Source organism: Rhinoderma darwinii, chromosome 6 (genome assembly GCF_050947455.1).
Source record: "Rhinoderma darwinii isolate aRhiDar2 chromosome 6, aRhiDar2.hap1, whole genome shotgun sequence".
Lineage (NCBI taxonomy): Eukaryota > Metazoa > Chordata > Amphibia > Anura > Rhinodermatidae > Rhinoderma > Rhinoderma darwinii.
Genome location: NC_134692.1, coordinates 142,168,535 through 142,195,315, shown reverse-complemented (window position 1 = coordinate 142,195,315; position 26,781 = coordinate 142,168,535). Strand labels below are relative to the sequence as shown.

Below are 26,781 nucleotides of genomic sequence, written 5' to 3'. Positions count from 1 at the left end.
AAATAAACCGTGTGAACATACCCTTATTTTTTTGCAGATTTGTATGTTTTTTTTGTGGTCCTAGAAACTGCACCATGTGTCTGTGCTCCAGATCCTCTGCCACCCATAGCACAGCCGTAGTTACATGATAAAAGTATGTTTACCTCCGGCCACTAGAGGGAGCACAACACATACGGATTTATACAGCTACCAGCTGTATGCAGGGAGCTCCCCCTAGTGGCAGCTGCAGGCAGACTTAATCTGGAGTTGCGCAGAAGAATAAAACGTAACTCTGATCCCTGTAAAGCTTTATGATGCATTTTGGCTTTGATCCCCCTAATGCTCTGGGTCCTGAGGGCAGTGTTGTTTGTCCTTGGTTATATTTGTTTCTGGGTGATAACCTATGTGGTTGCTTAGGGGCTGTCACCTTTCTACTCTATGCAATTACAGCAAATCATCAGCTGTGAGAAGTATTAGCTCTGTACAAGGTTTTCAACATCTGGATTTAAACCATCAATGTTCCCTTTCACTGACAGCAAGCAGAGATCTTGACAAAGGCTAGGAATAAAATATTTATTAGAAAGTTGCCGAATTTTTCACGATGCAATGATTAAACTTTATTTACATTAAAACCGGAAAATGCATTTTAAACTTAAAAAGATGCAGTTGCCTTGACTCCGTCACCAGATGGCGCCAAAGTCTGCAGCTCACGTTCTGTTGGCTGCGATCTGATCCACGACAGCTACGACTAGGTAAATGGACTTAATTATTTTTATTATTAAAAACAAAAGTCAATAATTTAAATGTGATTATCAACCTCCGTGATATCAATGACATGGTAACAATAGCGTCAGACTACAGGACAGATACTATTGTCGGGTTTTTGTCAGACGAATGAAAAAATTTTTAAAACTGAAAATAAAAATGACTACAAAATCCTAGAATAGTTTTAGCTTATATTACCACAACACAAAAAAATAATAAAAAGAACTCCGCGTGCTGAGGAATGATTGTCAGTAGGGGATCTATGGCTGATCTGATGAATGCCCCAGGGTGGGTAGAACCGTTGGCATACAGAAAGCCATTATATTCACAGCCGTCACTCAATGGGATTCTACCCTGGGGGCCGATAAATTCTATGATCGGACGTGATTCCATGATGAAGATGTAGAAATCACCAGTCCAATGTCAATCTGACCACAGACAGGGAAGATAGAGCCACGGGGCACAGGGGTTGACGGCTGCCATGCTCTATGGTCCTCTCTAGCGCCAGTAAATGATGTTATAAACTGTACAAGTTGGGGATGGCAGGAGGCTACATGGCGCTTGTCAAACCCTGTCTCCAGACTCGAGACTTCACTATTTTTTAAAGTGTCCCTCACTGAAGGTTGAAGAAGCCAAATCTCTTGTACCCGATTCCAGGAAGGTCACCGTAACGTCAATGTCCTCTCCGTTTGATTTCAAGGAAAAGTATCCGGGATTATCATTTTCTGGACTTTCCATGTGTAGGGAACGGGTGATCCCTATGGTGGGGGACAGTAATGGAGATGGTTTCAGCTGTCAGTGTTTGTAGGGGACAGGTGATTGTTGGACGGGCCGTTGGCTCGCTCCCTGAGTTCTGGCAGGGTGAGGGTATCTGGCGCGGAGGTCTTGCGCTGTCGATCCTTAGGGAGAGTGAGGAATTCTGGAGGATCGCCGGTGATGGGCGTGGCTGGGGCGCTGCGAATGGCTGGGAGATGGCTCTCCGGTGTGATAGTAATGGTTGGCGCAACCGGGCCTATTTTCTCGTTTGTGGCGGCCTGGGTCTCCTTCTCGTACTCTCGTACCTCCGACATATTCATGCCTAGTGGGATGAGAGATCAATTTATTTAAAACGCTATCGGAAAGCAAAAAGACACCAATCTTATACTTTTAGTGCATTTTGTGTTTACAAAATTGTTTCCGTGGCTACAAAATTAATTTTGTGGTTTGAAAAACAAGCTCTACTGGCGGCAAATAGTTAAAGGAGTGATCCCTTAGGCCCTATTCACATTACCCTAGTTGTCATCTGCAATTATGGATCAGGTAATAACGGATAATCTGCGGATCCACTAATTTCTATTGGCCACGGACACCTTTCCATATGTTTACGGATCTGTGTCCGGGCCGTAGAAATGATCCGTAAATATAGAACATGTCCTATTTTTATCCGCTATTGCGGCACGAACTTGCCCATAGAAGTCTGGGAAGACTTGTGGACGGCTATGGATGTGAATCCGTATTTACGGATCCGTATTTGCGGACAGAACAACTTGTACGGTCAAGTGCGTGAGGCCTTACCCCATTATGGTAAGAAATAAACATTTTGGTGAATCTGTCCTACATCTGGACAAGTATTATTAGATAATCAAGTTTAGTCGGCCGTTTAGCTGGCGCTTCCAACAACAAACAAGATTATTGGTTGTTGTTGTCTTCGGAGGGATTCTGGGTAATAACCCCCAAGTTACACCGGTATTGCCCTATGAATTGATGGGACTGACGTAAGTTATAAAATAATATTTTTAGTACGTTCTGTGTTCACAAAATTGATTCTGTCATTACAAAATTCATTTTGTGGTTAGAAAAAGGAATTTTTTCAGAACTAGGATTTGGTAAAATGTAGTTGTCCAATCATCTTTGATCCCTGAGATCTTTTTCTGCAGGGGATTGTGGGTAATGACCTTAAAGTTTTACCACCTCAGTCTGTCGTAGGAGGTTTTCATTGCGTTTTGTATTTGGTTTTATGATTGCGCCGCTCGGCCGCACATGTGATTTGTTTCACTTTATTAAGTTATTTTAGATTATTTCGTATCCCGGCCGAGCTCCTAAAGTATCGCTCTCATACAGATTTTACTAGGATCTATCCGATGGAGCCCAGAGGAAATGTGTATTATGTTAACCCCTTCCCTCTTTAGCCACTTTTGACCTTCCTGACAGAGCCTCATTTTTCAAATCTGACATGTGTCACTTTATGTGGTAATAACTCCGGAATGCTTTCACCTATCCAAGCGATTCTGAGATTGTTTTCTCGTGACACATTGGACTTTATGTTACTGGCAAAATTTGCTCGATATGTTCAGTATTTAATTGTGAAAAACACCAAAATTTAGCGAAAAATTGCAAAAATTAGCATTTTTCTCAATTTAAATGTATCTGCTTGTAAGACAGGCAGTTATAACACACACAATTGTTGATAACTAACATCCCCCATATGTCTACTTTAGATTGGCATCGTTTTTTGAACATCCTTTTATTTTTCTATGACCTCACAAGGCTTAGAACATTAGCAGCAATTTCTCACATTTTCAAGAAAATTTCAAAAGGCTATTTTTACAGGGGCCAGTTCAGTTGTGAAGTGGTTTTGAGGGCCTTATATATTAGAAACCCCAAAAAAGTCACCCCATTTTAAAAACTTCACCCCTCAAAGTATTCAAAACAGCATTTAGAAAATGTCTTAACCCTTTAAACATTTCACAGGAATTAAAGCAAAGTAGAGGTGAAATTTACAAATTTCATATTTTTCTGCAGAAATACATTTTTAATACAATTTTTTTTATAACACAGAAGGTTTTACCAGAGAAATGCAACTCAATATTTGTTGCCCAGTTTTTGCAGTTTTAGGAAATATCCCACATGTGGCCGTAGCGTGCTACTGGACTGAAGCACCGGCCTCAGAAGCAAAGGAGCACCTGGTGGATTTTGGGGCCTTATTTTTGTTAGAATATATTTTAGGCACCATGTCAGGTTTGAAGGGCTCTTGCGGTGCCAAAACAGTCAAAATCCCCCAAAAGTGACCCCATCTGGGAAACTAGACACCTCAAGGAAATTATCTAGGGGTGTAGTGAGCATTTTCACCGCACAGGTTTTTTACAGAAATTATTGGAAGTAGGCCGTGAAAATGAAAATCAACATTTCTTCAAAGAAAATGTAGGTTTAGCGATTTTTTTTCTCATTTCCACAAGGACTAAAGGAGAAAAAGCACCGTAAAATTTGTAAAGCAATTTCTCCCGAGTAAAACAATACCCCACATGTGGTAATAAACGGCTGTTTGGAGACACGGCGTGGCTGAGAAGGGAAAGAGCGCTATTTGGCTTTTGGAGTTCACATTTAGCAGGAATGGTTTGCGGAGGCCATGTCACATTTACAAAGCCCCTGAGGGGACAAAACAGTGGAAACCCCCCACAAGTGACCCCATTTTGGAAACTATACCCCTTGAGGAAATTATCTAGGGGTATAGTGAGCATTTTGACCCCACAGGTTTTTTGCAGAAATTTTTGCAAGTAGGCTGTGAAAATGAAAATCTACATTTTTTCAAATAAAATGTAGGTTTAGCTAATTTTTTTTCATTTCCACAAGGACTAAAGGAGAAAAATCACCATAAAATTTGTAAAGAAATTTCTCCCGAGTAAAACAGTACCCCACATGTGGTAATAAACGGCTGTTTGGACACACGGCGAGGCTGAGAAGGGAAAGAGCGCCATTTGGCTTTTGGAACTCAAATTTAGCAGGAATGGTTTGCGGAGGCCATGTTACATTTACAAAGCCCCTGAGGGGACAAAACAGTGGAAACCCCCCACAAGTGACCCCATTTTGGAAACAACACCCATTGAGGAAATTATCTAGGGGTATAGTGAGCGATTTGACACCACAGTTTTTTTGCAGAAATTATTGGAAGTAGGCCCTGAAAATAATAATCTACATTTTTTCAAAGAAAATGTAGGTTTAGCTAATTTTTTCTCATTTCCAGAAGGACTAAAGGAGAAAAAGCACCACAAAATTTGTAAAGCAATTTCTCCCGAGTAAAACAATACCCCACATGTGGTAATAAACGGCTGTTTGGACACACGGCAGGGCTTAGAAGGGAAAGAGCACTATTTGACTTTTTGAGATCACATTTAGCAGGAATGGTTTGCGCAGGCCATGTCACATTTGCAAAGCCCCTGAGGGGACAAAACAATGAAAACGCCCAAAAAGGGACTCCATTTAGGAAACTACACCTCTTGAAGAATGCATCTAGGGGTGTAGTGAGCATTTTGACCCCACAGATGTTTCATAGAATTTATTAGAATTAGGCAGTGAAAATAAAAACAGTCCTTTTTCTTCAATAAGACGTAGCTTTAGCGCAAATTTTTTCATTTTCTCAACAAATAAAGGAAAAAAAGAACCCAACATTTGTAAAGCAATTTCTCCCGAGTACGGCAATACGCCATATGTGGTCATAAACTGCTGTTTGGGCAAACGGCAGGGCTCAGAAGGGAAGGACCGCCATTTGGAGTGCAGATGTTGCTGGATTGGTTTCTGGGCACCTGTGGGCCCAAAACAGTGGAAACCCCCCAGAAGTGACCCCATTTTGTAAACTACACCCCTCAATGCATTTACCAAGGGGTGTAGTAAGCATTTTAACCCTGCAGGTGTTTTGTAGAAATTAGTGTGCGCTCAATGTTGCAGAGTGAAAATGGGATTTTTTTCCATAGATATGCCAATATGTGGTGCCCGGCTTGTGCCACCATAACAAGACAGCTCTCTAATTATTATGCGGTGTTTCCCGGTTTTAGAAACACCCTACATGTGGCCCTAATCTTTTGTCTGGACATATGACAGGGCTCAGAAGTGAAGAGTACCATGCGGAGTGGAGGCCTAATTTGGCGATTTACAAAGTATTGGTTCACAACTGCAGAGGCTCAGATGTGAAATAATAAAAATAAACCCCTGATAAGTGACCCCATTATGGAACAGCACCCCTCAAGGCATTTATTAAGGGGTGTAGTGAGCATTTTCACCCCACAGGTCTTTTCCATAAATGAATGCGCTGCGGATGGTGCAAATTAAAAATTTATATTTTTCCCTAGATATGCCATTCAGTGGCAAATATGTCATGCCCAGCTTATGACGCTGGAGACACACACCACAAAAATTGTTAAAAGGGTTCTCACGGGTATGACGGTGCCATATATGTTGAAGGAAACTGCTGTTTGGGCACGCTGTAGGGTTCAGGGCCGAGGGAGCACCATTTGGCTTTTGGAGAGCGGATTTTGCTTGGTACTATATTTGTTTGAGTATTGCTGGTGTTTTATAATGTGGGGGTACATGTAAGCGGGGCGGAGTATATAAGGGGCATAGTCAGGTGGTATAAAAAAATAATAATAATCCATAGATGTGTGTTACGCTGTGAAGCAATCCTTTCCGCACAGGCCGGTGTCGCACTGATAAATGGTGTCATTTCTTATCCCCCTTTTGGTCCACACTCCGCGCCTTTGTAGTTTGGGGAATTTTGCTGGGAAAGTGTTGTCCTGGTATAATACGGGCACCGTCGCTTCCAGCGGATATGTTTGGGCCCTCCCTTCCTGGTTCCCTAATTTTAGGTCCTTGATAAATCGCCTCTTGAAACAGAAGAAATGTTCCCCTCGGGCACAACTGCATATTTTTTTATTTTCTGACTTATTGGAGCCATAACTAATTTTATTTTTCATAGACGTAGCGGTATGAGGGCTGGTTTGTTGCGGGACGAGCTATAGTTTTTATAGGTACCATTTTTGGATACGTGCGACTTTTTGATCACTTTTTATTCTAACATTTGTAGGGCAAAGTGACTAAAAAACAGAAACTCTGGTAACGTTTTTTACGGGTTTTTTTTACGCTGTTCACCGCGTGCAATAAATAATAGAATATTTTGATACCTCCGGTCGTTACGGTCGTGGCGATACCAAATACATATGGTTTATTATTATTTTTCAATAATAAAGGACTTGATAAGAGTAAAAGGGGGATTGTGTGTTATTTGATTACTTGAAACTTTTATTGTTTTCAAACTTTTATTTTTTGCACTTTTTTTTACACTTTTTTATACTTTTTTTACACTTTTTCTCAAGTCCCACTAGGGGACTTGAAGGTCCAACGGTCAGATTTTTTTTTTTCTAATACATTGCACTACCTATGTAGTGCAATGTATTAGATCTGTCAGTCATTCACTGACAGCAAGCCGTTTAGGCTTCGCCTCCCGGCGGGGCCTAAATCGGCTTCCGTAATGGCAGAGCAGGAGACCATTGTGTCTCCTGTTGCCATAACAGCAGTCGCCAGTCCCGATTGCCTGTCAGGGCTGGCGATCTGCTAGTAACCGCTACGATGCAGCAATCGCTTTCGATTGCTGCATCGAAGGGGTTAATGGCAGGGATCGGAGCTAGCTCCGGTTCCTGCCGTTACAGGTGGATGTCAGCTGTACAGTACAGCTGACTTCCACCGCTGATGACGCCGGATCAGCTCCTGACCCGGCGCCATCTTGCCGGCAGCTACGGAAGCCGATCAGGCTCCGCCGCCGGGCGGATCTTGACCGGCTTCGGTGCTAGGCAGACCGGGAGGCCAGTATTAGGCCTCCGGTTGCCATTGCAGCCACCGGAACCCCGGCAATTTCATTACTGGGGTTCCGATGAGCTGCAAACACCTTAAGTGCAGCGATCGCGTTTGAGCGCTGCACTTAAGGGGTTAATGGCGGGGATCCAAGCTAATTTCGGTCCCCGCCGTTACAGTCGGATGTCAGCTGTAAGATACAGCTGAGATCCGGTGATGATGGGACCGGCTCAGCTTCTGAGCCGGTGCCAAACGTTTGACGTACATGTACGGCAAGATGCGGGAAGTCAGTACTTTCCATGACGTACATGTACGGCAAATGTCGGGAAGGGGTTAAATATAATATAGCCACGACTCGCATATTGAGAGGCTGGTCCCAAGAGCTTACAATCCATTTTCTTGCCTTAGAACAATATAACAAATGGCAGTAACTGGATATTGTCTGAGCTGCAGATTTCACCTTGTCACTTCCTCTATGTCAGTTTGTGACAAATACTGAATTGCAGGATCTGTTTTGAACAAGGCCGGGAAATCTGGATATATAAAACAGGGATCAAAGAAAAATGATAATGGCTACCAAACGGGTTCCTTCTTACGCCAATTAATTGATGTTAAGGAATAAAAGCAAGCATCTGATTGCTACCCCCACACTGTACTTGGCTCTGGAAGTTACTGATGGATATATGAGAAATATAACTTACCATACCACTCGTCCACCCATGCAAAGGCCTGACGATGCCCCACGATCAGCAGATCCCGAATCACCTGATATGAAAAAATAACAAATCACAGTGAGCAAGATGAGATAATACTGCCCTCTGTGGACAAAATTATAATGACTATATTACTGCCCCCTATATACAGGAATATAACTACTATAATACTGCCCCCTATATACAAGAATATAACTACTATAATACTGCCCCCTATATACAAGAATATAACTACTATAATACTGCCCCCTATATACAAGAATATAACTACTATAATACTGCTCCTATATACAAGAATATAACTACTATAATACTGCCCCCTATATACAAGAATATAACTACTATAATACTGCTCCCTATATACAAGAATATAACTACTATAATACTGCTCCCTATATACAAGAATATAACTACTATAATACTGCTCCTATATACAAGAATATAACTACTATAATACTGCTTCTATATACAAGAATATAACTACTATAATACTGCTTCTATATACAAGAATATAACTACTATAATAATGCCCCCTATATACAAGAATATAACTACTGTAATACTGCCCCCTATATACAAGAATATAACTACTATAATACTGCCTCCTATATACAAGAATATAACTACTATAATACTGCTCCTATATACAAGAATATAACTACTATAATACTGCCTCCTATATACAAGAATATAACTACTATAATACTGCTTCTATATACAAGAATATAACTACTATAATACTGCTTCTATATACAAGAATATAACTACTATAATAATGCCCCCTATATACAAGAATATAACTACTGTAATACTGCCCCCTATATACAAGAATATAACTACTATAATACTGCCTCCTATATACAAGAATATAACTACTATAATACTGCTTCTATATACAAGAATATAACTACTATAATAATGCCCCCTATATACAAGAATATAACTACTGTAATACTGCCCCCTATATACAAGAATATAACTAATATAATACTGCTCCTATATACAAGAATATAACTACTATAATACTGCTCCTATATACAAGAATATAACTACTATAATACTGCTCCCATATACAAGAATATAACTACTATAATACTGCTCCTATATACAAGAATATAACTATAATACTGCCTCTATATACAAGAATATAACTACTATAATACTGCTCCCATATACAAGAATATAACTACTATAATACTGCCCCCTATATACAAGAATATAACTACTATAATACTGCTCCCTATTTACAAGAATATAACTTCTATAATACTGCCTCCTATATACAAGAATATAACTACTATAATACTGCTCCTATATACAAGAATATAACTACTATAATACTGCCCCCTATATACAAGAATATAACTACTATAATACTGCCTCTATATACAAGAATATAACTACTATAATACTGCTCCTATATACAAGAATATAACTACTATAATACTGCCCCCTATATACAAGAATATAACTACTATAATACTGCTCCCTATATACAAGAATATAACTACTATAATACTGCCCCTATATACAAGAATATAACTACTATAATACTGCCCCCTATATACAAGAATATAACTACTATAATACTGCTCCTATATACAAGAATATAACTACTATAATACTACCCCTATATACAAGAATATAACTACTATAATACTGCCCCCTATATACAAGAATATAACTACTATAATACTGCTCCTATATACAAGAATATAACTACTATAATACTACCCCTATATACAAGAATATAACTACTATAATACTGCCCCTATATACAAGAATATAACTACTATAATACTGCCCCTATATACAAGAATATAACTACTATAATACTGCCCCCTATATACAAGAATATAACTACTATAATACTGCTCCTATATACAAGAATATAACTACTATAATACTACCCCTATATACAAGAATATAACTACTATAATACTGCTCCCTATGTACAAGAATATAACTACTATAATACTGCCCCTATATACAAGAATATAATTACTATAATACTGCCCCCTATATACAAGAATATAACTACTATAATACTGCCCCCTATATACAATAATATAACTACTATAATACTGCCCCTATATACAAGAATATAACTACTATAATACTGCTCCCTATATACAAGAATATAACTACTATAATACTGTCCCTATATACAAGAATATAACTACTATAATACTTCTCCTATATACAAGAATATAACTACTATACTACTGCCCCTATATACAAGAATATAACTACTGTAATACTGCCCCTATATACAAGAATATAACTACTATACTACTGCCCTCTATATACAAGAATATAACTAATATAATACTGCTCCTATATACAAGAATATAACTACTATAATACTGCCACTATATACAAGAATATAACTACTATAATACTGCCTCCTATATACAAGAATATAACTACTATAATACTGCCCCCTATATACAAGAATATAACTACTATAATACTGCCCCCTATATACAAGAATATAACTACTATAATACTGCCTCCTATATACAAGAATATAAGTACTATAATACTGCCCCTATATACATGAATATAACTACTATAATACTGCCTCTATATACAAGAATATAACTACTATAATACTGCTCCTATATACAAGAATATAACTACTATAATACTGCCCCTATATACAAGAATATAACTACTATAATACTGCCTCTATATACAAGAATATAACTACTATAATACTGCTCCCTATATACAAGAATATAACTACTATAATACTGCCTCCTATATACAAGAATATAACTACTATAATACTGCCCCTATATACAAGAATATAACTACTATAATACTGCTCCTATATACAAGAATATAACTACTATTATACTGCCCCCTATATACAAGAATATAACTACTATAATACTGCTCCCTATATACAAGAATATAACTACTATAATACTGCTCCTATATACAAGAATATAACTACTATAATACTGCTCCTATATACAAGAATATAACTACTATAATACTGCCTCCTATATACAAGAATATAACTACTATAATACTGCTCCCTATATACAAGAATATAACTACTATAATACTGCTCCGATGTACAAGAATATAACTACTATAATACTGCCCCCTATATACAAGAATATAACTACTATAATACTGCCCCCTATATACAAGAATATAACTACTATAATACTGCTCCTATATACAAGAATATAACTACTATAATACTGCCCCCTATATACAAGAATATAACTACTATAATACTGCTCCTATATATAAGAATATAACTACTATAATACTGCCCCCTATATACAAGAATATAACTACTATAATACTGCCCCTATATACAAGAATATAACTACTATAATACTGCCCCTATATACAAGAATATAACTACTATAATACTGCTCCTATATACAAGAATATAACTACTATAATACTGCCCCTATATACAAGAATATACCTGCTATAATACTGCCCCCTATATACAAGAATATAACTACTATAATACTGCTCCTATATACAAGAATATAACTACTATAATACTGCCCCCTATATACAAGAATATAACTACTATAATACTGCTCCTATATACAAGAATATAACTACTATAATACTGCCCCCTATATACAAGAATATAACTACTATAATACTGCCCCTATATACAAGAATATAACTACTATAATACTTCCCCTATATACAAGAATATAACTACTATAATACTGCCCCTATATACAAGAATATAACTACTATAATACTGCCCCCTATATACAAGAATATAACTACTATAATACTGCCCCCTATATACAAGAATATAACTACTATAATACTGCCCCCTATATACAAGAATATAACTACTATAATACTGCCCCCTATATACAAGAATATAACTACTATAATACTGCCCCCTATATACAAGAATATAACTACTATAATACTGCCCCTATATACAAGAATATAACTACTATAATACTTCCCCTATATACAAGAATATAACTACTATAATACTGCCCCTATATACAAGAATATAACTACTATAATACTGCCCCCTATATACAAGAATATAACTACTATAATACTGCCCCCTATATACAAGAATATAACTACTATAATACTGCCCCCTATATACAAGAATATAACTACTATAATACTGCCCTCTATATACAAGAATATAACTACTATAATACTGCCTCCTATATACAAGAATATAACTGCTATAATACTGCCCCCTATATACAAGAATATAACTACTATAATACTGCCCCCTATATACAAGAATATAACTACTATAATACTGCCCCCTATATACAAGAATATAACTACTATAATACTGCCCCTATATACAAGAATATAACTACTATAATACTGCTCCTATATACAAGAATATAACTACTATAATACTGCCCCCTATATACAAGAATATAACTACTATAATACTGCCCCTATATACAAGAATATAACTACTATAATACTGCCCATATATACAAGAATATAACTACTATAATACTGCCCCCTATATACAAGAATATAACTACTATAATACTGCCCCTATATACAAGAATATAACTACTATAATACTGCTCCCTATATACAAGAATATAACTACTATAATACTGCCCCTATATACAAGAATATAACTACTATAATACTGCCCCTATATACAAGAATATAACTACTATAATACTGCTCCTATATACAAGAATATAACTACTATAATACTGCCCCCTATATACAAGAATATATCTACTATAATACTGCCCCCTATAGATATCACTCTTCTATAGGCCCTCGTTCACACTTGCGGTTCCTCACGTTTCTTTGCTCTCGCTCACTTACCTTGTGCACAAACTGCTCGACCCGTGTCTGGAGCCCCCACACTTCAAACTTGACATTGACGAGCTTGTAGGAGCACATAATGGGCTGCGTGTGACACCTCCATCCCTCCTTAAGAGGCCCACGTCCTGTTTTACTGGAGACAAAATGCCTGAGATCCTACAATAGAGAAGAGCCCTTGCGGTCAGTGTGACATTGTTCCGTGTCTGGATATTTATTGGATCTGAATAATATGAAATTAGAAATGATAGAGTGGAGAAGAGGGAACATAATGAGAGGGAGAGTCATATACATACACATATATAGGGGGTTGTACATATAGGGGTTGTATGTATATATAGGGTTGTATATAAAGGGATTGTGTGTGTATATATATTTTTATATATATATATACATATACACACGCACGGAGTTGTATATGGGGGATGCATATAAGGGGGTTGTATATAGGTGATTACATGTGAGTGTATATAGGGGTTGTATATAAGGGGTTATGTGTGTGTATATATACATAGGGGTTGCATATAGAGGGTGTATATAAGGGGGTTGTGTATATATATATATGGTTTTATATAAGGGATATATATAGAGAGAGAGGTTGTATATATGGGGCTATATAAGGGGTGTGTATGTGTGTGTGTGTGTGTGTGTATGTATGTATATATATATATATATATATAGTGTATGGTTGGGGGTTGTATATAAGGGGATTATACATATATATATATATTTGTATATAGGGGTGTCATGCTTTGTTCTGTACGGATAGACAGACGCTCTGTGATTTTCCGGCTCCAGTGAATGTTCTCTAGAAACATATGGATTTAGAAGAAATGAACATTGTGCTCGGGAGACGGAGGAGATCTGGCCGGCAGATCCTGTGATTAGCGCTGAACGCCGGGTGGTTACATTACACAGGATTTCCAGGGAACGCGGCGGTTGCAATGTTCTTGGCTTCGTGGTGTCTGCTAGAGGGGAGTGTATAGGGTAAGCAGAGATCCAGGGGCGGACATATCATTAGTGCATGATGCGCAGAGTCATAGGGGCCCAGTAGGTTGGGGGGCCACTGCCACCTTATAAGCAGCCAGAAGAAACATAAAGGGGTGCTCTATGATGAGATAGTACAGGGTGCGGGGCTCATATACTGTTCCTGTACAGAGGCCCCCTGCCGTCTATCCCCCTCCCCCCTCTCCGCACAGATATAGAGCCACAGATACTAAATCATCCCCGGCTGATGTCACTGTATTAAAATGTTCGCTACATTTTGCGATGGATAGAAAATAGTCGTCCGTTATGCATCTGTTACCTGCTGATCACCCGCAAGTAATGGCATTACCGTACCAAATGAGCCAAAGAACCCCCAGCAAAAAAAATAATCCTGTAATACCACCAATGACCAAAAGGGGTCACTAAATTCTAAATAAATTACAATTTTAAAGGGAAAGTAAAACGACAAATACAATCTACTGCTCCCTGTTATCAGCCATGTCATGCTAGGGAGAGGCTACGGTTGTAGCCACATCCATACCTATGACTGATATCAGCTGTGTACTATAGGGTACTGGCCCTTTAAGGTATATTTTGCATGTAAACCTGGACTAGAATTACATGGCGACTTGCAAATCTGTTTTCAATTACGCTGCCCAGCATGACAAAAAAGTATACAGAGAAGGGAAGGCAAACAATGGAAACTCTACTTAATGATAAACAAACACAACTGCTAAAACCGATCATCTAGATCAGTAACCTCCAGCCTGTGACTGTTGCAAAACTACAACTCTCATCATGCCCTAGAACTATATTCAGTTCCTCTCACCTCCGTGTTCTTGAAGTACCGCTCCGGAATTTCATCATACGCAATGTCCAGGTAAGTCACCTCGTGGGCCTCATCTGCTAAGTCGGCATTAAATATCTAAAAGACATGAGAATCATCCCGGGTCAGTGTCTTCAGAACCGTAAGTCTCTGCTGATTGGTGAGGAAACACTGAAACGCCACTTACGCTGTCATTATCGCCGCAGTCATCGGAATATCTGGTCTCGATGTGGATGGAGAATTTTGGAAGGAACGAGCACTGGAAGAAAGAGAGAAGTGTTATAATATAAAGCGAATTCTATAGGACACATAAAATATATATAGAATTTTAACAAGGAGCCGAAGTTATATCACGTGTAATACTCTAGTCACATCCAAAGCTGCATTCAAAGTTCAGTTTTCTTAATACTAGAGAGCAAGGCAATAATAACATATAATCTGCTTCCACATATAGATAATTCTGCTTACCGTATACTCTGTTGTCCGCCAAGTCGGAGAGACAAACAGGAGGATGAGTGGGATGTCATGGGTTAATGCGGTTAATTGACCGCACAGAAAAATAGAAGAAAATAAATGGTATTAGGAGGTTATAATATAATATAGAATGGCCGCAGGTTCATGTGTTGCCCATGGCAACCACTCAGGCACTTATTATATATGACCCCAAAATTCCCCCTTTTCACATCCCTAGTGAGCGGATATTGGTTTATCACACCCAAAATGGCCGCCTTCAATTCGAAGGATCAGAAGCCTTTTATATATCACAACTGTCATAGTAATGAGTGGTTATGTTACCCGCAGCAACCAATCAGAGACCACGTTTCATGTTCCCAATGCAAGCTCAAAAATAAAAGCTGAATTCTGATTGGTCGATGAGGAGAACAAGGTCCTGATGCACGAGGTGCAGTGGAAAGTTGGATCTGGAGTTACCTGTCACCGTGTAGGGGTAGTAGTTCCAGGCTTTTTCACACACGTAGAATATCCGGGGAACAACGGCTCGTGCCCAGCTGGGTAATTTGCTGGGAAAAAAAAGGCAAACGGGGAAACTATTAGTACTATAGACACCAGATTCATCACACTAATGCAAGGAGGAAAAGAGGTTTGCCCATGGCAACCAATCAGGTTGCTGCTTTCATTTGAAAAATTGCTTCTGAAAAATGAGAGCTAAAAACTGATTGGTTGCTATGGAAGCTTCCACCTCTTGTATATGATCCTGTACATAGAATCGTTTATGTTTTGCCAATTCCGTCAGCTGCTCCTTATTTATCCACTGGCGAATTCTGACAATGTGACAACTTGTAGAGCCTGCTAAGAAGAAACTGGAATAATTTGACACGTCACGAAGCAAATCCCAGCGTGGCTGCTGTCTTACGAAAACAGCGCCACACCTGTGCACAGGTTGTGTGTGGTCTTGCAGCGCAGCCTCATTCCCTTCAATAGAGCCGAGGTGAAATACCAGACACAACCTGTGGACAGGTGTGGTGCTGTTTCTGGACAACCCAATATGCACAATCATCTCTAGGAGTTTCTATGACTGTCTGATAATCCAGAACATCTGATAATACGGAACCTGTCAGACCCCACTGACGATGGATTATAGACATTTATGCATCGGGGCTGTCCGTACACCACCCTACTCCTCCGCCATCTTGAATACAACTCAAACCAACCGGTTGGTCAATTACTTGACTTTTGCCCCCATTATATATAATACAGATACAGACTGATTCCACCCCTCCTCCCCGTATAACCTTCGTCATGCCGGTGCCGTGCGTTCCCAATCAATGCCATATATTGATTATAATTCTGTAGATCTAACGAGACGCTGACGTTCAATTAAATCCAGCGCACCGATTCTTCCCACTACGAAGTCAATGGGCGCGAATCGATCATCTATTTTCTCTGTGACCTGGACACCCTAAAGAAAATCAATGGAAAACGCTAACATCCCAGCCCCCCCCCCCCCTCCGCAATCATTAAGACCCTGGTGAAGGTTGTGAATGAGGAAGCGGAGCGGAGGGGGCCGGGATTAGGATGAGTCCTGTCAACAGGGACCCACTTACTGTTACTATAAATAGACAATGTGGATTCGTGTGAGATGGTGGATACTAAATATAGGTCGTCGATGCTGTCAGCTCCCCTCCCCCCTCCTCACCTCCTGCCTTTGACAACCCCCGGGTGGATGGCGTGTGTGATACTTCTACCTGGATATCAATTGTAAATCACGGACACGAGTCTTATGGGAGCTAAGAGAGTGCGGCGGAGACGTCCCCAATGTCCCCATATTATAATAATCGCATCTATTTCTTGCTGGAAACCCATTACAATTCTTTTCTGACAAGAAATAACCGCGGAGACGAAAAATAGAAACTTTACAGTCAAAAACGCCGTCACCGCTCCGTTGCAAAGAGTCCATTTAAAGAGACAGTAACAATAAATTCATTCAACAAAGCCGGGCCCGCACTATAACCCCCATATTAAATATAGAATCCCCCAGCAATCTATAAACTGATGTCGACCATCTTTAGCCCTGGTTTTTGTGGGGGCATTAATAACAGAAGCGGGTCACTCTCTGGCTCCGGTGTAAATATTTGGGTCACTGCTTAGCAAACAGCGGCAGATAAATTTATTAACCTTTCGTTCTGCGCCAACGGCATTATTCTGGATATTTTATAGGTTGTTATACGAGGCAGCAACGCGACAATTTTAACCCCTTCCGTAACATATGTCGTCGTTATGGAAACACAAGTTGCAGTATACTGTATTTTAGCTGCATATAGCACTGCCTGTTCCTTAAAGGGCCACTAACCCTTAAATCATAAGCTTATAAAAGTGCGGGAGTGTTATAAGGAGAGGCCAGGGGGGGGGGGGGGGGGGTTTCGGCACTTCCTGTCATTCAGCCCGTTGAAAAAAACTACAGTCAGATCCGATCCCCAGCCTGAAATGGCTGATAACAGGGAGCAATAGATAACAGACTGCAGGCCTTCATGATTGACCCCTGTGCGCCTCCAGAGCAGATACCCCCCCAATATCTTAGCAGTCCCCTATAAAGCATTAGCAGCGGGGTTGTCTATGACAGGGTGCTCCTTTAAGTTCTTTAGCTCCCTATATACTATATAACTGGTTAATAAATGCAGATGGAGGAGACTTTGGTGATTTTTTTCCCCATACAGACTTCTATCTCCCGTCTCGAGCTCTGTCCAAGGTGCTGAATACATCAGGACTGTTTAGTTATATAGTGACCGTCCCCTTACTGCTGCATGTGTGACATTCAGAAGCCCGGGAAAGCTGGGTGCCAGATATAAGTAAGAAAACAATCATGAACTGGGTTTTAGCATTGAGTCGATTGGGTACAACAGTAACAAACGCTCAGCTGTGAGAAGTATTGGATTTGTATGGGTTTTCAGCCGCTGGATGTAAACAACAGTGTCCACATTCACTGACAGGAAGCCGATATATGAAGATGTGATAGAGCCTTATATTACATAAAACCCTTAAAGGAGCCGTGTTGCCCCTGGTGCAGGATCTGAGGGGGCGGGGCATGATAGGGATTCTTCATGTAGTGAATCCCTGTGTCATGCTCCGCCTCCTCAAGGCTTGCACTTTATCAGTTTTGCCCGGAGTGTTCCTTTAAGTACCATGCCAGTCGTTTTATTCCTGTCTGATTATTTGCAGGTATCCGACTGTTTACATTACATGTAATTAAAGAAACAAACGACTCCCCAGAACCCCCTCCCCCGCCCTACAGAGAAGCAGCTGTGTACCGTATCTTAATGAGCATTGTTGGGACTAATAAATGTGATGTTGTGGCATTTTACGCCATTACGCTCCACCGCCGATCCCTCCTGAGAACCGCCAGATCTTCTTTATGTTTATGGCAACACAATGACTACACGAGAAAGATACCGCAACGCATGTATGGCAGGGAAACGCGACTATTCAGGATTTCAGAGGCTCGGATCAACCCTGGACTCAATGGTCAGATGTGAGAACCAGCCGGCTATCAGAGAGGAACGTCCTGTAGCCAATAAGATGATAAGAATGATGACAGCAGCACAGAGTATTTCAGAAGGGTATATGATGATGTTAGTGAGGACAGCGCTGCATGTGACAGGGGCAGTGTCAGGAGTATGGAAAAAGACGGCTATTTAAAGAAGTTGGATCCACAGCAGCACAGAGTGTTTCAGAGAGAGGTGTGTGCTGATCTTGTGGGGGCAGTGACCTGTTCAACCATTTGATGTTATGGAGGACAGAGCTGCGCCTGACAGGGGCAATGCCATCATGTGAGGAAAGGTAAAAAAGAAAGTAGATACTAGAAGTAGGGTCCCACTGCAGCACAAAGTATTTCAGGAGTGTAGCATGCTAATCCTTTTTTGGCAAGCGGCCTGTTCACTTATGTAACGAGGAGGGTGGGGACAGAGCTGCATGTTTCATGATGTGAGGAGAGGAATGGAGAAAGACTGATTTTATAAGAATTAGGGTCTCACAGTGGCTCAGAGTATTTCAGGAGTAGCATGCTGAACTTGTAGGGGAAGTGGCCTGTTTACTCGTGATCATTAGTGGGGACAGAGCTGCATGTGACAGGGACAGTGTCATGACGCGAGGAGCGGAATGGAGAAAGACTGATATTAGAAGGAGTAGGGTCCCACAGTGGCACAGAGTATTTTAGGAGAGGAGCTTGCTGCTCTTGTAGGGCACGTGGCCTGTTCACTAATATGATGATGTTATGCGAACAGGACTGTATGTGGCAGGGCCAAAGTCATTATGTGAGTAGGGGAATGGAGACAAGTGGGAGATCACAGACTGAGTTACTGTAGATAGTGGAAGGAGCAGTGTCCCCAGCAGCACAGAGTGTTTTAGGAGATGAGTGTGGTGACCTTGTGGGGGGCAGTGACTTATCCACTCATGTGATGATGTTAGTAAGGACTGGACTGTATAAGATGTGAATAGTGAAATGGAGACAAGTGAGAGACCACAGCAGCACAGAGTATAACAGCATTACCCACCCGTATGATATGAAGTTGCAGCACCCAGCTCGTTGCTGACATTAGCTGCTGTGATTTCTGGAGTATTAGTAATGCCTCTGTTTTCACGATCTGCGACATTCTGACATAACGTTTTATTGGCTAATCCTGGAAGGATTTTACTCATCGTGACTCATCTCATTTACATAATTCACCCCGTACTTAAGAATTATTCGTCATGACAAACATTGTATTACTTCAGGATGATTCCAGGAACGTTCCCCTACCCGGTGCAGCTGGAGACGGCAAAGAAACAACAGCTGCCACCTATATGCGGCTCCAATGATCCTCGCCGGAACAACATGGCTGCCAAGGACCCTTCGCCTGAACCGTCAGAGTGATTATTTTACTTACATCGTCTCAGCGTTGTCGCCAGTAAGATCATTAGAGACGATCTTCTCTCACTGGCAATATCCACCTGATAATTACAACGGACCTGGACGTTTTGTAGGCAACCGAATTTCGATTTACTGGAACAGGAAGTAGCTGTCTGACAAGAATTTCCTGTCAGCCATATTAGCGCTCAGAGATAAGCTCCTCCCCCTCATTCTCTCAGAAATGTTAGGCAGACCCGATCCTCGACCCTCATTTATAACCTATAAATCTTATGTTAATACATCCGCAATGCTGGGAATTGTAGATCAATGATGATACTGCTGAGAGAGGAAGTAGCTAACTTCTCCTCCTACTTGGCTTTCAAGTCTCAGAAGCTCCTTATTGGGAGAATATATTAGGGAGTAGTATAAGCAGCAATTCTCGAATACAGTAACCCGCAGGATGCGCCCCCCCCCTCCCCACTGTTTGTTATGAAAGACAATAAAGTCTCTCACCTGGACAGGTGCACCCGTTTTTCTGTATACTGCCCTTCACCATAGACGGGGTCATGATGTCCTCGGTTCTCCATCACCTCCACGCCCTCGCCCCTGTCACTCTCCTGGTGGCTATGTTTACTGATGGTGTAAAGCTGTCCAATCCTGTACTGTAAGAAGGGAAGATAGAGAGAAGGTTAAAAACTCATCCACCACAGGAAACAAGTATATTACTAGAAGTCTATCTATCTCATATCTATCTATCTATCTATCTATCTATCTATCTATCTATCTATCTATCTATCTATCTATCTATCTATCTATCTATCTATCTATCATCATCTCATATCTATCTATCTATCTATCTATCTCATATCTATCTATCTATCTATCTATCTATCTATCTATCTATCTATCTATCTATCTATCTATCTATCTATCTATCTCATATCTATCTATCTCATATCTATCTATCTATCTATCTATCTATCTATCTATCTATCTATCTATCTATCTATCTATCTATCTATCTATCTATCTATCTATCTAGCTCATATCTATCTATCTATCTATCTATCTATCTATCTATCTATCTATCTCTCTATCTAATATCTATCTATCTATCTATCTATCTATCTATCTATCTATCTATCTATCTATCTATCTATCTATCTATCTCATATCTCTCTCTCTATCTATCTATCTATCTATCTATCTATCTATCTATCTATCTATCTATCTATCTAATATCTCTCTCATATCTATCTATCTCATATCTATCTATCTATCTATCTATCTATCTATCTATCTATCTATCTATCTATCTATCTATCTATCTATCTATCTATCTATCTATCTATCTATCTCATATCTATCTCATATCTATCTCTCTATCTATCTATCTATCTATCTATCTATCTATCTATCTATCTATCTATCTATCTATCTATCTATCTCATATCTCTCTATCTATCTATCTATCTATCTATCTATCTCATATCTATCTATCTCATATCTATCTATCTATCTATCTATCTATCTATCTATCTATCTATCTATCTATCTATCTAGCTCATATCTATCTATCTATCTATCTATCTATCTATCTATCTATCTATCTATCTATCTCTCTATCTATCTATCTATCTATCTATCTATCTATCTATCTATCTATCTCATATCTCTCTATCTATCTATCTAATATCTATCTCTCTATCTATCTCATATCTATCTATCTATCTATCTATCTATCTATCTATCTATCTATCTATCTATCTATCTATCTATCTATCTATCTATCTATCTATCTATCTCATATCTCTCTCTCTATCTATCTATCTAATATCTCTCTCATATCTATCTATCTCATATCTATCTATCTATCTATCTATCTATCTATCTATCTATCTATCTATCTATCTATCTATCTATCTATCTATCTATCTATCTCATATCTATCTCATATCTATCTATCTATCTATCTATCTATCTATCTATCTATCTATCTATCTATCTCATATCTCTCTATCTATCTATCTATCTATCTATCTATCTATCTATCTATCTATCTATCTATCTCATATCTCTCTATCTATCTATCTATCTCATATCTATCTATCTATCTATCTATCTATCTATCTATCTATCTATCTATCTATCTATCTATCTATCTATCTATCTATCTATCTATCTATCTCATATCTATCTCATATCTATCTCTCTATCTATCTATCTATCTATCTATCTATCTATCTATCTATCTATCTATCTATCTATCTATCTATCTATCTATCTATCTATCTATCTATCTATCTCATATCTATCTATCTCATATCTATCTATCTATCTATCTATCTATCTATCTATCTATCTATCTATCTATCTATCTATCTATCTATCTAATCTATCTAGTTCTGATCGATAGACTGGGGGGGGGGGAGTATAAGGTCAAAACTTTAATCTCAGGGCAATGTGAGTGATGACCCCTATAACGATGGCCGATTTGCAAATCACTAAAACTTGAACGTCTCTACTACCCCGAGTCCTCTTCACGCGGCGGGATTGCTCGGTCAGTCCCTGTGTAGGGACCTCTCGGCTTTTCTGCTTAGCTCTGAACATTTCTTGCAATCTATAATAAGCTCGTCCAGAGAGATGGATGTTTAATATGTTATTCTGCAAGGATCTGATTAACCATTTGGTTTCCACAACAGCAGCGACCCCAGAAGACTTAGCGGCAAATCGTTTTAGCGGATGACAAAAATTAACCCCTGCAGGGAAGCGTAGCCCCCAGAAGGGGTTAAGTAGCCCCATGCCCACGTCATGTAATGATGTCATGCCTGCGTTAATAGTGACCCGATCACCCCATGCTAACGACCCTCCCGCCCTCGCAGTAACGAGGGAGGGCAGCAGCAGGTTCTGTCGTTAACTGCGGCTCACACAATTAGCGCTCGAGTCGTCGGTAGTGACAGTACAGAAAGCGTCCGTCACCCCCTGTTGCTATAGCGACAGATCATCTTACCCAATACGCCCTTCCCGATATCTACAGTATGTTACACTCTCTTCTTCATCTATAATTAGAATTGCTTAAAGGGAAACCCCACCTTAGAAAAACATAATTTGGGGAATTGTACTATAAGCAATTCTCCAAGTCATATTACTCCCAGAAGTAGCGGCAAAATTTAGCCGCAGAAGTTTTCAGCAGAATAGAGGTTCTGTTTATGGCAACCTGTATTCTGTTAATGCATTGTAGATGAACTGTTTCAACGACCAGAAACAGTCAGCAGCACCTTGGCAGAATACAGGCCGCCATAAACAGCCCCTACTATCTCCTGAAGGGCAGCGACTGTAATTTGTAATATTGTCATCGCTGTGGGGTTAAAAGGGCACAGTCACGCCACAGATTCCACCATAGGCATAGCCTGGCGTCACTGGCACCAGCGTTGTGGCATCGCGCAGTACTCGCTTGACAGGATGCAGACGTTGACCTGCTTCGAGGGGAGACTTCCTGAGAGCTTTCCTGTGCTCGCTGTCCCGATGACATGTTGTGTGCCGGGTCTGTGATCTGTATGATGTAAAGCAGTGATCTGCAATCTGCGGGCGTGATCTGCAACCCGCGGCTGTCCAGCTATTGTCACACCAGGGCTGTATTATAGCAAAAAGGGGTGATTGCCCCATGGACCATACCAGTTAAGGGCCTCCCCTACCATGTCCCAAGTCCACTATAAGGGTATGTGCACACACACTAATTACGTCCGTAATTGACAGACGTATTTCGGCCGCAAGTCCCGGACCGAACACAGCGCAAGGAGCCGGGCTCCTAGCATCATACTTATGTACGATGCTAGAAGTCCCTGCCTCGCTGCAGGACAACTGTCCCGTACTGAAAACATGATTACACTACGGGACAGTTGTCCTGCAGCGAGGCAGGGACTCCTAGCATCGTATATAACTATGATGCTAGGAGCCCGGCTCCCTGCACTGTGTTCGGTCCGGGACTTGCGGCCGAAATACGTCCGTCAATTACGGACGTAATTAGTGTGTGTGCACATACCCTTCCCCTCTTGTTAGACTGTCATACATGCGGACATCACCGATGTGGCCACCATGATCAGGTTTCCATGAATGACAGGTCATTGCGCCGCTGATGTAAACAGGACACGACGGGGAACCACTATATTGGTGGCGGAGGTAAAACCGTTAGTAGATTACAGTTTTTTATTTGGAATTTGAAGAAATCTGGGATTTATTGTTAGGAAATTCGAGAACCCCTTTAAGGCCTTGTTCACACCAAGTGTTTTTGGTGCTGATTTTGACGTGGAAACCGCAAAGAATCAGTGCCAAAAAACGCCCGAAACCGCCTCCCACAGCGATACGCTCTTCTTTTCCATTGAAATCTATGGGAGGCAGAGAAAGCGGTTTTCACAGCTTTTTTTTTGCCCGGTGGCTGCGGCCAAAAAACGATGTGAGAAAAGACGCCAAAACCGCAGTAAGAAAGTGCCTGCAAAATACTCCATGTGAACAGGGTTTAAATGTTTCCCCCCTAAGATCTATCAACAGAACATTGTTGACAGTTTCCACGAAGCAACTTATTTTTTCCACACTTCAAAGAGTAAAACAAACTAACAATTTAATGAAAATAGGAAATCCCATGTATTACAAAGTTACGGTGTGCGGTCTATAGATGCAGCTGCTGTGCCACCACGGTCTCCATTATAGCATAGGTATAAGGGTATGTTCACACGGCCTATTTACGGACGTAATTCGGGCGTTTTTGCCCCGAATTACGTCTGAAAATAGCGCCTCAATAGCGCTGACAAACATCTGCCCATTGAAAGCAATGGGCAGACGTTTGTCTGTTCACACGAGGCGTATATTTACGCGCCGCTGTCAAATGACGGCGCGTAAATAGACGCCCGCGTAGAAGAAGTGACCTGTCACTTCTTTGGCCGTAATTGGAGCCGTTATTCATTGACTCCAATGAATAGCAGCGCTAATTACGGCCGTAATTGACGCGGCGTTCAAGCGCCTGCACATGCCGGTACGGCTGAAATTACGGGGATGTTTTCAGGCTGAAACATCCCCGTAATTTCAGCCGTAACGGACGCCCTCGTGTGAACATACCCTAAATGGTCCAAGGGGTAAATCATTTAGGGGCCTCTACTAAGTTATCCTCACTCTAAAATTTCTCCAAGGCTGCTTGCTTCAATGACTTTTCAGATAAACAGGATCCATTAACAGAAGCCTGTTGATGGTTTCCAGACAGAAATCTTTTTTTACTACACTAAAAAAGAAGAATAAACAGAAAATAATGAGAAAATGATATATTACAAAGATGCGGTTATTCTTTTGTTGACTACGACGGTCATCGAACGTGGAGAGCTGCAATTTCCGTTCCGGGACCATATATTAAGAAGGGATATATTAGTAATGACGCCTCTCAGCGCGTTCTCATATTTCCCACTTATTAACTTGCACATCTTCCCGTCAACTATTGAAATTGCAGAAAATAAAGGTGAGATAATTATGAATTTAACGATGTTGGAGTGCGACTCAAGATGTGGTGACGATTCTGCGGTGATCCAGTGCGTCAGATCAGAGGCAAGACAAGGACGAAAAGGGGCCGGAACGATAAAGTCAGAGGTCAAAGAGTCCCCGGTAAATATCAGTCCCCTTTTATTAGATAAGTCTTAGGCCCTGTTCACACGGCGGATTTTACGTGGCGGGTCCCACCGCAAAATCCGCTGCGGAATTATTCCTGCCGTCAGCAGGAAGATTCCTCCTCCCAATGAATTCAATGAATACCCTAAGATATTTCCATTTCTGAGTGACAACCAATATGGCCACCATTGCTGCTCCTACAGTTGTCAGTCAAATTTCCTGGTCTGTTAAATGGAAAATCGACCTAGTTCTCAAGTGATCATGGAAATCATGGAGTATTGAAGAGAATCAGACTATCGTGTGTGATACTGTCTGCTGAATCTAATCCTATCATGTGTGATACTGTCTGCTGAGCTGCTGTATCTAATCCTATCATGTGTGATACTGTCTGCTGAGCTGCTGTATCTAAGCCTATCATGTGTGATACAGTCTACTGAGCTGATGTATCCAATCCTGGCATGTGTGATACTGTCTGTTGTGTATCTAATCCTATCATGAGTGACAGTCTGCTGTGCTGCTGTATCTAATCCTAGCATGTGTGATACTGTCTGCTGAGCTGTGTATCTAATCCTATCATGTGTGATACTGTCTGCTGAGCTGTGTATCTAATCCTATCATGTGTGATACTGTCTGCTGAGCTGATGTATCCAATCCTGGCATGTGTGATACTGTCTGTTGTGCATCTAATCCTATCATGTGTGACACAGTCTGCTGAGCTGCCGTATCTAATCCTATCATGTGTGATTCTGTCTGTTGAGTTGTGTATCTAATCCTATCATGTGTGACAGTCTGCTGAGCTGCTGTATCTAATCCTATCATGTGTGATACTGTCTGTTGAGTTGTGTATCTAATCCTATCCTGTGTGATACTGACTGCTGTATCTAATCCGATCATGTGTGATACTGTCTGTTGAGTTGTGTATCTAATCCTATCATGTGTGACACAGTCTGCTGAGCTGCTGTATCTAATCCTAGCATGTGTGATACTGTCTGCTGAGCTGTGTATCTAATCCTATCATGTGTGATACTGTATGCTGAGATGTGTATCTAATCCTATCATGTGTGATACTGTCTGCTGAGCTGTGTATCTAATCCTATCAT

General features: G+C 40.3%; 2 protein-coding genes across 2 annotated transcripts in view; one reads left to right on the top strand and one right to left on the bottom strand.

Moving 5' to 3' along the window:
- The window catches only part of LOC142656537 (nmrA-like family domain-containing protein 1), a 396,968-nt gene that overhangs the window by 168,384 nt on the left and 201,803 nt on the right, over positions 1-26,781 (top strand). The window lies entirely within an intron of this gene.
- LOC142655983 (cytoplasmic phosphatidylinositol transfer protein 1-like) overlaps positions 569-26,781 on the bottom strand; it is a 46,756-nt gene continuing 20,543 nt past the window's right edge. Inside the window, exons 3-10 of the mRNA XM_075830764.1 lie at positions 20,546-20,694; positions 15,622-15,710; positions 15,160-15,167; positions 14,879-14,950; positions 14,695-14,790; positions 12,882-13,037; positions 8,043-8,106; positions 569-1,822 (exon numbers count right to left, since the gene is read on the bottom strand). Coding sequence (XP_075686879.1) covers positions 1,533-1,822; positions 8,043-8,106; positions 12,882-13,037; positions 14,695-14,790; positions 14,879-14,950; positions 15,160-15,167; positions 15,622-15,710; positions 20,546-20,694 — 924 coding nt within the window. The 3' untranslated portion in view covers positions 569-1,532. The remainder of the gene's footprint in view (positions 1,823-8,042; positions 8,107-12,881; positions 13,038-14,694; positions 14,791-14,878; positions 14,951-15,159; positions 15,168-15,621; positions 15,711-20,545; positions 20,695-26,781) is intronic.